Source organism: Apteryx rowi, unplaced genomic scaffold (genome assembly GCF_003343035.1).
Source record: "Apteryx rowi isolate R43461 unplaced genomic scaffold, aptRow1 scaffold_481, whole genome shotgun sequence".
NCBI classification, from domain to species: Eukaryota; Metazoa; Chordata; class Aves; order Apterygiformes; family Apterygidae; genus Apteryx; species Apteryx rowi.
The window spans coordinates 368,358-381,236 of NW_020450740.1; the positions used below are offsets into that span (position 1 = coordinate 368,358).

The 12,879-nt window shown below is 34.8% G+C and overlaps 1 protein-coding gene across 13 annotated transcripts in view; it reads right to left on the bottom strand.

Moving 5' to 3' along the window:
* FRYL (FRY like transcription coactivator) overlaps positions 1-12,879 on the bottom strand; it is a 178,475-nt gene that overhangs the window by 49,230 nt on the left and 116,366 nt on the right. For all 13 annotated transcript variants that reach the window (XM_026078606.1, XM_026078608.1, XM_026078611.1 and 10 more), the window contains 11 exons: positions 11,993-12,084; positions 10,198-10,370; positions 9,585-9,745; positions 8,940-9,050; positions 7,880-8,034; positions 7,575-7,674; positions 6,467-6,635; positions 4,888-5,147; positions 3,885-4,025; positions 1,488-1,656; positions 41-125 (listed from right to left, as the gene is read on the bottom strand). In XM_026078606.1, the coding sequence (XP_025934391.1) occupies positions 41-125; positions 1,488-1,656; positions 3,885-4,025; positions 4,888-5,147; positions 6,467-6,635; positions 7,575-7,674; positions 7,880-8,034; positions 8,940-9,050; positions 9,585-9,745; positions 10,198-10,370; positions 11,993-12,084 (1,616 nt within the window). The remainder of the gene's footprint in view (positions 1-40; positions 126-1,487; positions 1,657-3,884; positions 4,026-4,887; positions 5,148-6,466; positions 6,636-7,574; positions 7,675-7,879; positions 8,035-8,939; positions 9,051-9,584; positions 9,746-10,197; positions 10,371-11,992; positions 12,085-12,879) is intronic.

Consider the following 12,879-nt stretch of genomic DNA (forward strand, 5'->3'; position numbering starts at 1 on the left):
TGTAATTTAACTAATCACTGCTCTTTGAGGAGATACTTACTTCTCTTCAATACTGTCTTTTATGTGTTTACTTTCAGGATTACCATCTGTGGGAGCCACCATTGTATTGCTACTAGAAGTGGTACCTGTGAATAAGGGACAAATAAAAAGACTGATAACTGAATTAAAAAAAAAAAAAAAAAGAAATCTTCAGTGATGTATAATGACCTTAATTTACTTGCCCATCCCAAGAACACTAAACAGTTGTACACTGTTACAACTGGCACAAATACAAACTAAGACATAGATAATTATTTTCACGTGGGGAAAAAAATTATTGCTTTGCCTGCAAGAGTCTGAGCTGCTACAGCAATTTCACTAACTGGAAAAAATGGAGGGGGGGGGAAATCATTCTAGGAATCTCTGTTTGAATCTTTAATGTAAATTGAGTAGAAAGGCTTCTAAAAAGAAGCAGGATTCAGATAAAATAGAAAAACAGGAAAACAGGATTTAGATACTTATTTCTTTCCTTCCTGTATGTTATACTTCATACATCTGTAAAACACAGGTGGGCCTTTGTGTACAGTTAGGTTAAAACGCACACAGATCAGGAAATAAAATGCAAGTCTGTAGTGAAGCTTGTATAGATTTCTTTTAAGAGAAACTTCCAAGCATCACACACAATAGATGACCGTACTGGGAAATAATTTAGCATCCCTCACACTCTTAATACACACTTCAGTGTAAAAGCACCTCAATTTTTTTTCAATATTGTTTAAACACTTTCATGAACAAGTGCCAATTCATATCCAAACAATTCTTTGATGATAGGTCCAGGCTGTCTCATAACATTGACAGCTTTGCAGCACAACCCTCCCAGTCCAGCTCTCTGTGGCTCAGTTTGCAAGGTGTTTCACCAAAGAGAGACAGCTTTCCCCCACATTTCTCAGCACATTCTCAGACTGAAGAACGAGGCAGGACATACTTTTTACATTTTCAGGGGTTTTTTTTTTTTTGAAGATTTATCTATCGTTAATTGCTAGCTATTTCTAAACAAATTCTCCTGAACAAGCTCACTTAAATCCTCTTGAATAACTTCCCATGGATGCAGCTTGTGTCAGTACCATACTTAAAATACAACAATTTACATGGATTTAAACTGACGTAAATTGTCCCAGTTGTTTAACTGAATTGCTATATAAGTGATCTGGGGAGGGTAAATGGGAAAAGATCTGAAAGTAGACAAAATCTAACATATACATTGATACAAACCTGTTCTTTGTGAGTCTATAAAGTACTCATTAATGAGAACTTTAGATACACTACAAACTACAAATCTAGTAAAACAGACTTTATACCATACAAATATAAATATATACACACATAAATATGTATTTTTTTAAATTGTACTCCTAATTACTTACAGCTTAATTCCAACATTGTAACTGATTGATAATAACATGTTTATCATTGAAAATGATAGTACTTCAAGTTAAATAAACTCTCACCTGAAGTGACAGAAGGGATTTTGTAACTGGATGTAATGCGGTAATATGGTGGATTATCCATATGAGTGACCCCCGAACTGACCGGATCAGTAAGCTGAAGCTCACTCACCAGCTCTTCTAACAGTTGCATTGTTTTGTCTCTACCCAAGTAAACAATAACTTTCTTTACCTGCCATGAAGAAAAAAAATCATACATACATTCATATGTCCATGTGTGTGTGTGTATATGCAAAAATTCTTATTTGTAGTGATTGGATAAAAAAGGACAATAACAGGAAATTTTTATACTGCAACTGTTTAGAATCAGGATCTATCTTTATTGGTAGTGACCAAATGCACAACTGACTCTAAGAAGGCAAACAAAATTACTTTCACAGCTGTCAACAGAAGCAAGCATTGCAAACAAGTCTTCTTATTTTGATGGCAACAATTTAGAAAATAAAACAGTTTTTTCTTACAAAGTTTTTAGCAACATTTGAGATTAACATGGGTGGGGGAATAAAAAGAAAAGCCAAAGTATATGTATTGCAATATCATGTATTTTTTGATATTTCACAGACACACACTATTCTACTTTGTTTCTAGCAGGTATCAATTTTTCTTCCTCTCATGCTACTCTGCAGCGCTGTCACATGTGTGTAAAACCAATTTAAAATAAAGTTTTGTTTTGGGGGATTTTCTTTTTTTGCTTTAATACTTGGTCATGTGAGATAATTTACAAAATTCAATCACATCATCTCCTACATGGCATTCTTTAAGTGACAGCATAGCATGCTTTATTTTACTCTATGATCTGTCTATTTTTCCATACTATCCTAAATTAAAACATAGAAAATTGGAAAGTTTCATTTTTATGCCAAAGGAAGAAAAAAACCGCTAACACAGATGTACTATGTAGACATTTTAATGAGTCTTTCCCACTTTTTATGATTTACTCACTGAGTAAGGTCTATGGCCCATCTATGATACTCTGGATTTTGATAATTCGTAACTGATAGATGGCTAGTGGACTCTTTCAGAGTTACCACCCTGAGTAGATTGGAATAGTCAGTAAGTTGTTTTAAGTACAGGAAGGCTCAGCTATCTTTAAAATGCTATCTCCTTTCTGGTTTCCCTTCTCAAGAACCATGAATGGATGATGTGTTTAACTGAAACTGATCCCGTTTCTGTAAGCAAAACTTTGCACTTAAACAATTAAATCATTTTTCCCTTTGAGGCTTTGATTCAGGAAGAAATTATTGCACAGACCAGAGCCAAATACTGTTACTTCAGACTAACTGCATTTGAGTAATACGCACAGGTAAATCAAATCTGGGCATCCCTCTGGACAGTAAGATAGCAAACTTTCAACCCAGTAAAAGATGCAGGACTGTCAAGCAGAAACAAGGAGCAAGTAAAAGTGATATGAAATAGAGGACCAAAAATCAGAGGATAACAATTTCTAAAATATGCATTGTGTAAAAATGTGAAATAAAAAATAAGTATGAAAAATAAGAATCCTATCATTATCACATTAAGCTGAAGGTAAAGCATATATAAAAGTTGCCCAACACATTGTGCCACTCTTTCACTAATGGTTAGCCCCTCTTCACTCAGATTGATGGATGTGGGTACCCTCCACAGTCTAAAAACAAAAAAACCCAAGCAAACGAAAAAATTGCCCTGTGTTAGCGTTAGCTGCTGGTGTTTCAGTTTCTCTCTTTGTGCAATTTCTCATGGTGCTATCTTCATAAAGTCCATGAACATTCAGGAGGTTGCTCTCCTCTCACAGTCTTTGTTATCTTTCAATTCTTTTTACAGATACTTCTTACATTCACCTGATTCATGGAAGGTTTCCATAATTTCACAGGTTTTACAGGTTGACCTTGAATTATTTTAGTATACTCTGTATTTAATGTATTGAGAAGTATTTCCTGCCTCCTGAGCTTTTTATTGAAATATCAAAATGTTTTTTTTCCAAAGATACCTAGTGTCCATTTAATCGTTTAAGTCTACCTAGGATTGATTCACTACTGTAATGRTATATCTTGGTCATGAAGAGAAAAGGCTAACAAGATATGACAAGGGAAAAAAAAGCAGCATATTAAAAAAATCACCATGCATTTCTAGAAAGAGGATTTCATAACAGATAAAGAAAACACTAGCACAAAGAAAACTGAAAGCATATTAACATATGGAGCATGGATGTCCAAAGTAACTCAAATGGGGAAAACTGAATTTGATTCGTTCATAGTATTCAGTCATCATAAACTATGGGATGACATTATTATGCTGTAGGAGATTTTGATATCAGAAATCCTATGTGATTTTTTTGTTTATTTAGTGATCTTCACTGCTAGACACACAACTAATTTTCAAATATGGCTATCACTGAGAAGAGTCACATCAGATACTTACATAAGGCAAAAGACTGGGTTCACTGTTCACTCCACAGATACTGATCAGGAAGTGCAAAATTATTTTCAGATTTTTTGGCCAGCTGTCTGCCAAAGTAGTCCAAACATTTTCTATCTCTGACCAAGCCACTTCATCACCATACTAGAAAACAAAATTAATATCTCTCCTGAAAGATCCAATAGAAAACAGTGTATTTGAAAATGGTTTGTATTGACCGAGTGGAACAGGGACTAGGAAAAGGAGACATGAATCCCATAGGAAGCTGTTATGTTTTTAACATTCTGGAATGAAGCTTTCACATATGCTCATTCTCATAAACACATTCTGGAAAGAAGTAATTATTATCAGAATGATATACTATAATCAGGAAGCGTGTGTGTGTGTGTGTGTGTGTGTGTGTGTATCTATCTATATATCAGCTATCTATATTTGGAAGAGACAGTATCTCCCAGTTGCTAGCAATCTTGAATAAAATTCCATGGACCACAGGCTGCCAAGAGGCTTTAATTTGTAGCTTAAAAGGTGATCTCTCATCAGTATGATTCAAAGATCTAAAGAAGCGGCAGGAGCGCTGCAAGTGACCAATACTTTTTGTCTGTTGGAAGTTGCTATGACAGGAAGGACAAATTTTCAATCACCCTATAGTAACAAGATTTGTTCTAAAACTCCACTTCAACTTTTTGAGATTATAGTTACAGAGGAGAGGGGGTATTATCTATTCAACTAGACATCTACATTATAAAACAAAAGTTTTGAGTCTTCATGAGATTTATTCAAGTTAACCCCTACTATAACATTTATCTAACATATTATGTATTTCTCTTAATATTACCCACAAAACTATCTGGTATGGCTTGGGTATACATAAGCAAGCCAACAAAATTGAATAATTAATATTAAAAGTTTGCTATTTGGTAACACAGTATCTCCGAACAGTATTTCCTTCCATCCTAAACAGAACAATCCACTGGAACAACAGGGAATATTAAGTAATTAGTTTTACCTTTGCAGTCATATACATTAGATTGTTCAAAACCATAGAAGTAGCTTGCGGTGATCCCCAGCCTTCTCCTTGTAGCCAGCGTCTACTGTTCACCATTATTTCCCTATCTTTCAAAGAATCTTCTTCATCTTCATCTTGCCGACGAATGGTTGGCAAAGGTTTCAAGTCTACCAACTCAATATTGTTCATCCATGGTAGCAGATAATGCAGCATCACCTGTCTCCCAGCCGGGTGAGCTGTTTGGATTCTCTGGCTTACTTCTGTCATTCAAAAATTAGGTACATACTTAAAAATGCAAATCAATAAACATTAGAATTGCTTTGGTAATAATAACAACAGCAACAACAACCACAAACCCAGTATATCATACTAATGTACATTAATGCTGTTACTGACAATTTTTTTTTGACTAGTGCCATTTCGTAATGACAGTCTGTGGTCTTGAGTAGAGATAATTAAAGACTCTTTGCTGACAACAATATATTGAAGAAACAAAATTAGTATACACACATATATACCAATACAGATATACACAAACACATACAGCCTTGTGCACACAAAACACACAAAGGTGAACACTTTAGATCCTAATTATTCTGTTAATTGTGAATTGCAGAAATTTATGTCAAGTTTACTTGATCAGAAAGTCCCTCCATTTCACGTTTGTCTCATATTAAAAATTCTTGCGAAACATAAGCTTGTATTCTTCTATTAGGAACTTTTCATTGAAAATAGAAAATAAAATGCAAGTAATATTTGCCAGTATCACTTGTGTGGTGAGAAGGGTGCAAGAAGTGCTGTCAGTGCAAGAAAGGGACCATGAGGAAGTTATCGCGCATTGCATGCTACAACCATGCAGTGATTACCATGGCAAACAAGGCTGATGAGCGTGATTACAGCACTGCCTATATGCTCCTTCGCTAGCAAATGTCTTATATAATCAGTAAGTGCAAACCAACACACATCAAGTGGGAAGAATACTTTGTAAAATGCTTTTTTGTGAAGCTCTTTCGTGAATAGGAAGTTTTAAGACCTAGAGTGAAATTCCTCTACTTTAGATACCACTTAAGAGTGAACTGAAAACAAAGAGTCTGAGCTTTAATTCTGTAAGCGTGTACCAATGTTGGCACAAAAAACACAGGAAAAAAAGCACTTTAAAAATTCTCTTCCTTACATTAGTCCTAGTATTTCTTCTAATTGGTATGAAAGGTTATTATTCTGTGACTGCTACAGAATAACACTTTCTAAGCAGTCTAGAGCAAAATAAGAAAACACTAGAAAGAACAACAGAAAAAAGAATTTTGAAAAGCAATTGTAAATTATTTCTCTAATACATGTTTTTTTGTGTCTATTAACAAGTTTGTAAAAATAACTTTTTTCACTTCTGTTTCTTCTTGAATATGTTGTATTTCAAATATGAGCAAACACTGTCACACAATAAATTCATTTTTTTCCACCTATTATGAACATGTAATATTGTGGTCCTGATTTTAGTGAATTACATGCAAATAAATTACTGAAAAAATGAGAACTACAGATTTTTTAAATGCTTTTGTCCTGATGAACTTTTTTACCATACCTGAGAAGATAGCAAGAGTTAGTTCTGGATAAGTCCTTGCTAATTCTTCTGACAGTTGATAATACGATACAGAATATAGATGCGGTAAAGGAGAAGGCTGACCTAAAACCCCATCCGTCCTCTGAACTTCCAGTTTGTGAGCATAACGGAACATCTTTGGTTCCAAGATCTACAACAATAATGTTCAGAATTTGAAACTAAGTACAGAGCTTTAATGGAAGTTTTTATACAAATTACCTTAGAGCTTTAATAGAAAACTTTATACAAAACTGCCTTTTAAATACTATATCCATGTATCTACTATCATTTAATGCTTATCTAGATAAATATCCATATATCTATCATATTCAAATATAGTGTGCAATTCTGTAGAAGCCTAGCTAAGACTTGCTCCATTTGATGAGCAAGTCTCTAGTGATCGTTTTCAGAAATCTGTTTCATAATACTGTATAAAATGTGCATTTTTCTGTACAGATGTACAAAGTTTAAAATACTATTGAACACTTGTATTTCCAAACAATATTAATTTTTGCTCATAAATGAGACATGGATAGTAGCAATGTAATCTTTGATGTGGCAAAGACACAGCAAGAGGCAAAAGCATTTTAACATTGTTTAAATTATTTTTTGGTCGATCTTAAGCAGCGGTGTTCACTTGAGAAGAAAGGTGGGACTGAAAGGGAGGGTGATGTAAGTGCAGACATATCAATAGAGGTACATCTTCAATGGAAATTTTACTCTTGAATTTAGCTGACAAGGACCTTGCCTCTTCCTGAGGTGCTCTTGGAAAGGCAGAGCTACATGATGCTCTGTTATAGTGCCAAATTAGAAAAATCTTCATTTCAGTATTACATCCTGAAAATGCAGATACTCTGAAAATACAAGTCTTGAATGTTCAGTTCATGAAAACAGGCATACTGCCACTGACGTCAAGTTATGCCAGATGAGGATCTAGCCTAAGTATTTATTAAAAATAAAGGAAAAAAATACATTGCATTTCATTACTGACAGGATAGCCAAATAATACCAGAAATAGCTTTCTTAAATACACAGGGAAAATTCTTTTTCAAGATATAAAGTATTTTAAAATGAAAGTTAGCTTACGAACCTGTAATAGTTGCATAGCAACTTCATAGATAGCCCTAGTAGAATCAGCTGCTTTAAACAGTATCAGATTTAGGAGGGTCACTGTATCACACTGGTAATCCCTAGAGAAAAATTGCAAGTGTGAAATAAAATTACATTTGACTTTTTAAAATATGAGTTTATTCAGGGAGGTTTAATTCATAGGGGATACGATATGGGATAACATAACAACCTTCTGAAAAGTTTCTGTAGTAACACATACACACAAACAGGGGCGACTTTGAAAACGAACACTTAAAATGAAAGTTTCGAAAACCTCCGTAGTACCTGTTTTGAAACACACTGGCTATGGCTTTAAAACAGCCAGCTGCTACCCGCTTGGAACCTGTGTAACACCGGTCTACAGCCCAGTACATGAGGTTACTCTGGTCAGGGTTGAGTTCCAAAAGCAGCATAACTGCCTCACAGCCTAACTGATGAACCTGTATTCAAGAAATGAAAAGTAAAAAGTAAAGGATGATTTACAAAAATGGCATAGAAAAAGAAAACACTGATATTTTAAAGCAAAACCAGGCAACATACAAAATTTAACTGAAAACAATGAGACCGCAATTTAAAAGAAAAGCAGATAATTCTATTAAATTGTTTAATATTCAAGTTGTACACACAGTCATAGATTATCAAAGCAAATAGCTACACAGCACTACTAATTTTATTCTCATTTCCAAGTCCACCCTGCTGTTATTTACTATTTTAACTGATCTTACTGCAACCTGAATACTGACCTGAAAGCACTAGATAGAGAAAAGTATTTAAATATATACATGAATTACAATGGCATACAAGGAACAGAGCTATGTAGAAACTTGCGTGCTCTCTCGAATCTATGTAGCCCTCTGGAGCAGCAATCAAGTATTTCTATGCAGTCATAGTATTTGTACAATGGAGGCCTTATCTTTCACATGTAAAGCTTACCTTACGATTTAGATGGTAAAGGTTGGTCTTCATAATTCTATAGAATCCCCAATGGACCCTACAGTCTCACAGATTCATATTCAAAATCCCGACTCCTTTAAACTTCTAAAAGGCCTCCTTATTACTGCAGCTTAACCTAGCTGATTAGCCTATAAATAGCACATAGTTTGTCTAACTCCTTGCCCTTCCCTCTTAAATTTTGTTCTGTCTGCCCTTAGACTGTGATTAGGAACTGACTCCCTCACATGGTTAATGCATGTATCAAGGACAGTACAAAGACGTGCTTTGAGCTAAAACAGCTTTAAGTTTAATTCAGTCTATGGCATTTGGGCCAATCTGACCTCACATCTCATTGCAGCATATATTGAGGACAGTGACAGTTGTAAACCAATGCTGACATTGTCTGTATTACCTTTTTGTCCTGGGAATCCAAAATATTATCCAGCCATTTGTATAAATAGCCATCAGATGAGAGCCCTACATTATCTGCAACAGGGCCACAACACAGTACAGCAGACATAGCCTTCAGAAAGCAATTGAAAAACACCACATTTTACTAACTCAGGTATGGCAAATGTATTTTATCAAACCGATTAAAATATCAAAAACTTCTATTCAGACAAGGGAGGAAGAGCAAAGCTAAAAAATTCTGTTTAATATCTTATTCAAGAAATGAAATAATCAAATCCTATTGTTCTGAACTCCCCCACACAAGGAACTGTCTATATGGAAAGGTAACAGTAAGAGTTGGTGTGACAATTTGGTTGTTAATGCACTTTTACATGAAAGGCAATCTCTGTAGGCAAATGAGGAGTAAAGTCATGGGAAGTGAATACTTGGTTGTAATTTTAAGAAATTCCTTTAAGAAGTACGATAAGTTACATTACAGAAAAGGCCAAACTGTCAAAAATAGGCATGCAGGTAGAAGAGAAAAAGAATTAAGTCATGAATGACAGCAAGGATGTGAAAACCACCCCCCAAAAATCCGTATGTTAAGTCTTCTTTAGAAAAGTCAATATAAGAATCTATTTCCGAAATTCATAAAGTGCTAAAATACCTTCAATGCACAGTATTGGTGTCTGTTTATTTGCATGTTCCTATCACTGTATCTGTCCAGGGGAGTAAACATGATACTAAAAGGACCTGCCCAATGACTGAACAACATAAATAGACTGTGGCGTAGACTCTGCTGCGGAAAGACACTTCTTCTCTGGTGTACTGTAAGAAGAGTACACACAGTTAGACCCACTTTTCTTGTATTTTTTGTAAATGAAATACATAAAACAGAAAGACAAAAAATGAATATAAAAGAAAAAGCTAATGTAAAGACAAAATAATAGCTGGATATGTGCTTACTACAGTCCCACTTAATGCCACTGCTATACAAGAACAAGTTACACCAATACAGTATTTATTAGTCTACCAAATTTAAATGCACTGCCAATCAACAAGACTTCTGTGAAACAAGAAAAATACTTGTACGATTCCAAATAGCACCAAAAACCCTCTTAAAACTCACATTGCTAAACTTGTATTCAAAACTGATGGTGTAAGTTATTTTTATGAAAGTATGCTGAAACTTCAGAAACTTCAGAAACTTTTGTGCTTCAAAAGCACAAAAAAAGTGCTTGAAGAATTTGTTTTTATTATTATTTTATTTTTTTACATACCTGGAACATTCTGAATGATATTTGCCACTAAGGCACTAAAATGGCACCGGATATCTTTCAGTGTATCGGAATCCTTCTCATTCTCTGCTTCTAGGAGTTGTCTCGTTAGATCAACATACTCCAGTAAAGTGTTGTTGAGGGAATGTGTTTCATTATCAAGGCCACCACTTGCACTTAAAAATAAAAATTCAAATAGTATGTCAGTACATACTATAGTTTCTAAAAACCATGTTTATTTTTCAATTAAAAAAAAAAAGTATAATTGCAAATATTTATTAGGAGTCATTTCTTGATCCAATGTCTGTTCCCTTGTTAAATAGAAAGCTCCAGTAAAAGCAAAACTAATAATCAAGCCTCATACTATCACTCATCTTTCCACAGAATTAGTTTCTTATATTGGAGTCGTGTCAAAAAAAGAAAATTTGTAAACCACAAAAAATAATTAATACTACTTGACTATGAACATCTACATTATGCACTGATTCTTAGGAGTCAGGCAAGATATTCAGTTTGTCATGACATGGTATTGCTTAGAAACAGAGGACAGCAATTTATTCATTTTATGTGTGATCATTTCCCATTTTCATTGCTTTAGCATCTGAATAGATGTCCGTACTAAACAAAATATGGAGATTAAAGTCTGCATGTGATTGAGACCTGCCCTTCTTTGAAAAACAACTGTTAGAAGAGTGAATGCTTTCTCCTCAGCACCCTCCACACTTCTTCCACAGTTGTATTCCAGACAACTGGAAAGCACGCCTGGCACAACCAATGGAAGATGAGGGGGTTTATGGTAGCCCTTAATTGCATGCTAGCATTGCACGGAGCTAGACTGGCCTCAGAGAGCCGTCATCAGCTGAGAAGAAGAGGAAAGTCCTCAAAGTTCTAGAGCGCAGACTGTGGTTAAAGATATTTTACATATGCTAAATAAACACCAGTGAGCACCTTAAAAGCTAAGAAGCAAGAATCCAATTTTAACTGTTGGACTCTGAAAATCAGCATGCAGAAAGGACAACAGATCTGATATGCATTCAAGCAGTCAATGTTTCTGATGCAGCACTCTTAACATTTTGTAGTAGTTTGCTTAAAGATTGAGAATTTCACACTGATTATATTGATGAAGTTGATGAATGTTTAAGTGTCACTGTCTAGCAGAATGGGAGGAGCAAGCCTAACCATCTCCTAGCATGTTTGCTCTTACACAATTCCACCCACATAAAAAAAAATTTGCAAGATTTGTAAAACACATGCCTGAATTTTAAGGGTCACTACACAAGTTAGATAAATTGAGGAAAAAAACCAACCCAGTTAATATTCTACCTTCCTCAAAAGGGAAAAAGTCCAATATTAATGAGCAGTAGACTTCTTTGCATAGAAGATAGCAACTAGCATCAGGATGCCAGGTGATGAAGAGTTGAGAATAGATTATCTATTTCCAACATAGGCTCTCTGTTGTAAGACCAGTTGTAACATGCATTTGCTAGTGATTCAAATAACTGATGCTGTGCTCAAGCACACACAAAAAGGAACATGATACACTGCCTGTTCAAAGCAGTGTCCCAGCAAATATTAGCATTTTAAGTAAAACGCAGACCACAGTGGCAAAGAGGATGGGGGAGCAAGGGATTAGAAAGCTAGCAAACAAATTCTGTGTTTTATAAAACTGTCTATTTCTTTATCCTTGTATACTGAAACTTGATGAAGAATTTTGCACGCTTGTTTCATTGGGTCATAAGAATACTAGTAACTTAATTCAGAAGTATAAAAAAATGTATTCTCTTCAGTGCTGCCCCACCTGTGACTAATGACACCAGCATCTGCCAGCAGTTCAAATATTCGTACTAGCTGTACTCGCAAAATATCTCGACGCCTGCGCCGTTTCATGTTCTAGTCAACAAGGAGAAACAAAATGAAATGAAGCAGAGGAGAAACTAAGTATAAAAACAGCATAGCATATAGAAGCATTATTATATCTGTGCTACAATTGGCATCAATTATCAGGGTGTCCAAATTTAAAAGCAGTTACCAAAATTACGCATCAATTTTAACAGACCACAGGGTAAATTAATCACTGCTGTAACTCCAAGATATATTAGGCTCACTATTAAACATATTATTAAAATACTATACTTTCTACTTTATCATGCTTGTCTATGGCAAAGTATGACATACACTGTAAACTGATAAACTCAAGTACACATGTCAATCTTTCCACAAATATGCATGCAAGACTGACAAAACACACTATAGCCCAGCCACATTCTGAAATGAATGTGATGTTCCCATCAACTATACTTAATTACAAATTTATTACTAACAAAAACATGACAGTTACTTCAAAAAATACTGAATAATCATCCTTGAATTTGTGTTTGTACAGATATTGTTTCTATGGATATCTGCTGAGGTTTCTAAACCCTACTATAAAACCTACATTCTCCATCATAAAAGTTTTAGAGTGCTAGTATTGCCAGGTGAGCTTAGGGTTCACACAGACATTTTCATTTAAAATAAATTAACGAATTTGTTGACTCTGTAACACAGCTCATTATGTCTTATGCAATAGTAATTGTGGGCATGTTACTAAAGTGGGAAGGTTATAGTAATTTTTTAATCACTTAAAACCACTTTGAGAAAGGAATATTAAGCAGAGCTCAAACAAAACAAAACTCTTCTAATGTA